Source organism: Oncorhynchus gorbuscha, linkage group LG14, assembly GCF_021184085.1.
Source record: "Oncorhynchus gorbuscha isolate QuinsamMale2020 ecotype Even-year linkage group LG14, OgorEven_v1.0, whole genome shotgun sequence".
Taxonomy (NCBI): Eukaryota; Metazoa; Chordata; class Actinopteri; order Salmoniformes; family Salmonidae; genus Oncorhynchus; species Oncorhynchus gorbuscha.
The window spans coordinates 15,952,305-15,954,804 of record NC_060186.1 but is presented as its reverse complement, the minus strand read 5'-3'; the positions used below and the strand labels follow the sequence as shown (position 1 = coordinate 15,954,804).

The following is a 2,500-nucleotide window of genomic DNA, read 5'->3' as shown; positions in this document are numbered from 1 at the left end:
ACACACACACACACACACACACACACACACACACACACACACACACACACACACACAGACAAATGGCTCTATTGCAGATGCGGTTACAACCCAATTTATCCAGCCATAAAGCTTTACTGTATCTGAGAGAAGCCAGACAGGGACCACATCCCAATACTAATAGCCTCTTTTCCTTATCCACTGGACCACTGAAACTATAGAAGGATAGAGGGTAATAACATTGGGACAGACGGGACAGTACTGGCTGAGCTCCACCCAGAGAGAGACAGAGGAGTGTCATAAAGCCACTGACAGCACACAGGCGTCACTTAAAGCTCAATAAAGACGCTCGTAGCCGCATCTTCTAGACTCGACCCGCTAAGGAAATACAATGCACTGGAAACCTAGAGATCCATCCATATAAGTGATGATGAGACCTTAATAATGCGTTCCCGCTCCAGACGTCTTCTGTGAGGTTATGAAATAGGACTTGGTAAGATATATCCGTCTCGGTTACGATGATGAGACCTGAGTAAAGCTCCAGCCGGCTGTGGCTGCAGTCATCATCCACCGTAATGGGAGATAGTGAAGTACGGCCATATGAAATGTATTCGTCTTTCTAATGATAGTACGTTCCATAGACCTTTATTGGAGTTGCTGTAACCATGACGAATTTTCGTTAAGCGGTTTGTTGCTTTAGTCAACCAAGAGGTGTGTGTGTGTGTGCGAGCGCGCGTGAGTTTGCCTTCGCCGCACTGCTGTATCGATAGCCCGTCTTCACTTTCCGCTTTCTTTCTTCAAATCTGATCTGGAATCAGTAAAACGCTGTTTCTCTGCTTCCCGATACGTCACTAACTCGGACTCAGGTCGGCTAACAGATGTTTAGTCACCGTTTCAGGATGTCTCTGCGGTTTCTCCATATCCTCTTCTCTGTTAATTCATTACAGTGCTGATAGTGAGCGAACGCACACAGCCGCGTTGGAAGCCTTTGAAACAACACTTATCTTCCCTGTGTTATTTTTTTAAACGCACAAACAATTCAAACAGCAAAATAAACAAGTGCTCTATTGATTTCCCAGAGTGCAACAGACCGCTTATCTCTTTCGCCTCCCGGTAAGAGCTGACAGTTTCCTCATTAAAAATGAATTGAATTAGCATTACTCTGAACGGTGAGCAACACGTACACACTTTCTCTCTGTTGTCTCTTTCCCACGGTCATACACACACAGAGATAAGAAACAGTAAGTGTCCCTGTCTCTCTCTCTCTCTCTCTCTCTCTCTCTCTCTCTCTCTCTCTCTCTCTCTCTCTCTCTCTCTCTCTCTCTCTCTCTCTCTCTCTCTCTCTCTCTCTCTCTCACACACACACACACAAACACTGTTACACAGGCCGAGGTATTGCAAGTTAAATGGAGCGATTGGGTCAGAGAGAAAAGGATTAAACAGGAGGAGGAGGAGGCAGACAAAAAGAAACCCGGAGAGATTGGAGAGGAGGAGATAGAGAAACGAATAGACGGAGAGAGGAACGAATCGAGAGAGAGAGAGTCGCACAGAGACTTGGTGTTGAAGTGGTAATGAGACATTGATCACAGTCTGCAGATGAAATGCTGAAACTCTCTCTTCTCCTTTTTTTTTGTTTCTCACCCATTTGACCGTCTTCCTCTCTTCCCCTGCAGCGGTGGAGGACAGGAAGCTGTTCATCGGCATGGTGTCGAAGAAGTGCAATGAGAACGACATCCGAGTCATGTTCTCTGCGTTCGGACAGATCGAGGAGTGCCGGATCCTGCGAGGGCCCGACGGACTCAGCAGAGGTGTGTGTTTCTTGAGCTCTGTCCATATACACACTCACCCTGACCCCCTCCTCCCTAAGCCACCATCCTTTTCACCCCTCCCATCTATTATATCCACCCCCTATTCAGTTCTGAGCCCCTTATCCCTCCCCTGACAGTTCTCTAGGCAGAAGGGGAAAATATGTTCTCCCTCGCTTTTGGCCAACCATAGACCTACTACGCAATCAGCAGTGCAGTGTCCCCCTGAGTCAATCTCCTCTTCACTGCAACCCCCCCCCCCCCCTCACCCCCTCCAATCCCCCTGCCTCCTCTCCTCCCTCCCCCTCCCTCTGTGGTCTCTATGTGCTGAGGAGATGGGGCGGGGTCTGCCAAACCAAACTGTCTGTTCTGCTCGGCGTCACACCTGGCTGTCACTGTCATCGTCACACAGGTTTATGTGGATGTGTCTGTTGTTGTGTGTTTCTCTGTGGATGTGTCTGTTGTTGTGTGTTTCTCTGTGGACGTGTCAGTTGTTGTGCGTTTCTCTGTGGACGTGTCGGCTGTTGTGTGTTTCTCTGTGGGCGTGTCAGTTGTTGTGCGTTTCTCTTTGGATGTGTCTGCTGTTGTGTGTTTCTCTGTGGATGTGTCTGCTGTTGTGTGTTTCTCTGTGGGTGTGTCTGTTGTTGTGTGTTTCTCTGTGGACGTGTCGGCTGTTGTGTGTTTCTCTGTGGATGTGTCTGTTGCTGTGTGTTTCT

At 48.4% G+C, this 2,500-nt stretch overlaps 1 protein-coding gene across 23 annotated transcripts in view; it reads left to right on the top strand.

The window, feature by feature from the left end:
- Positions 1-2,500, top strand: part of LOC123994553 (CUGBP Elav-like family member 2) — a 291,904-nt gene that overhangs the window by 214,774 nt on the left and 74,630 nt on the right. For all 23 annotated transcript variants that reach the window (XM_046297277.1, XM_046297274.1, XM_046297273.1 and 20 more), the window contains one exon: positions 1,653-1,787. In XM_046297277.1, coding sequence (XP_046153233.1) covers positions 1,653-1,787 — 135 coding nt within the window. The remainder of the gene's footprint in view (positions 1-1,652; positions 1,788-2,500) is intronic.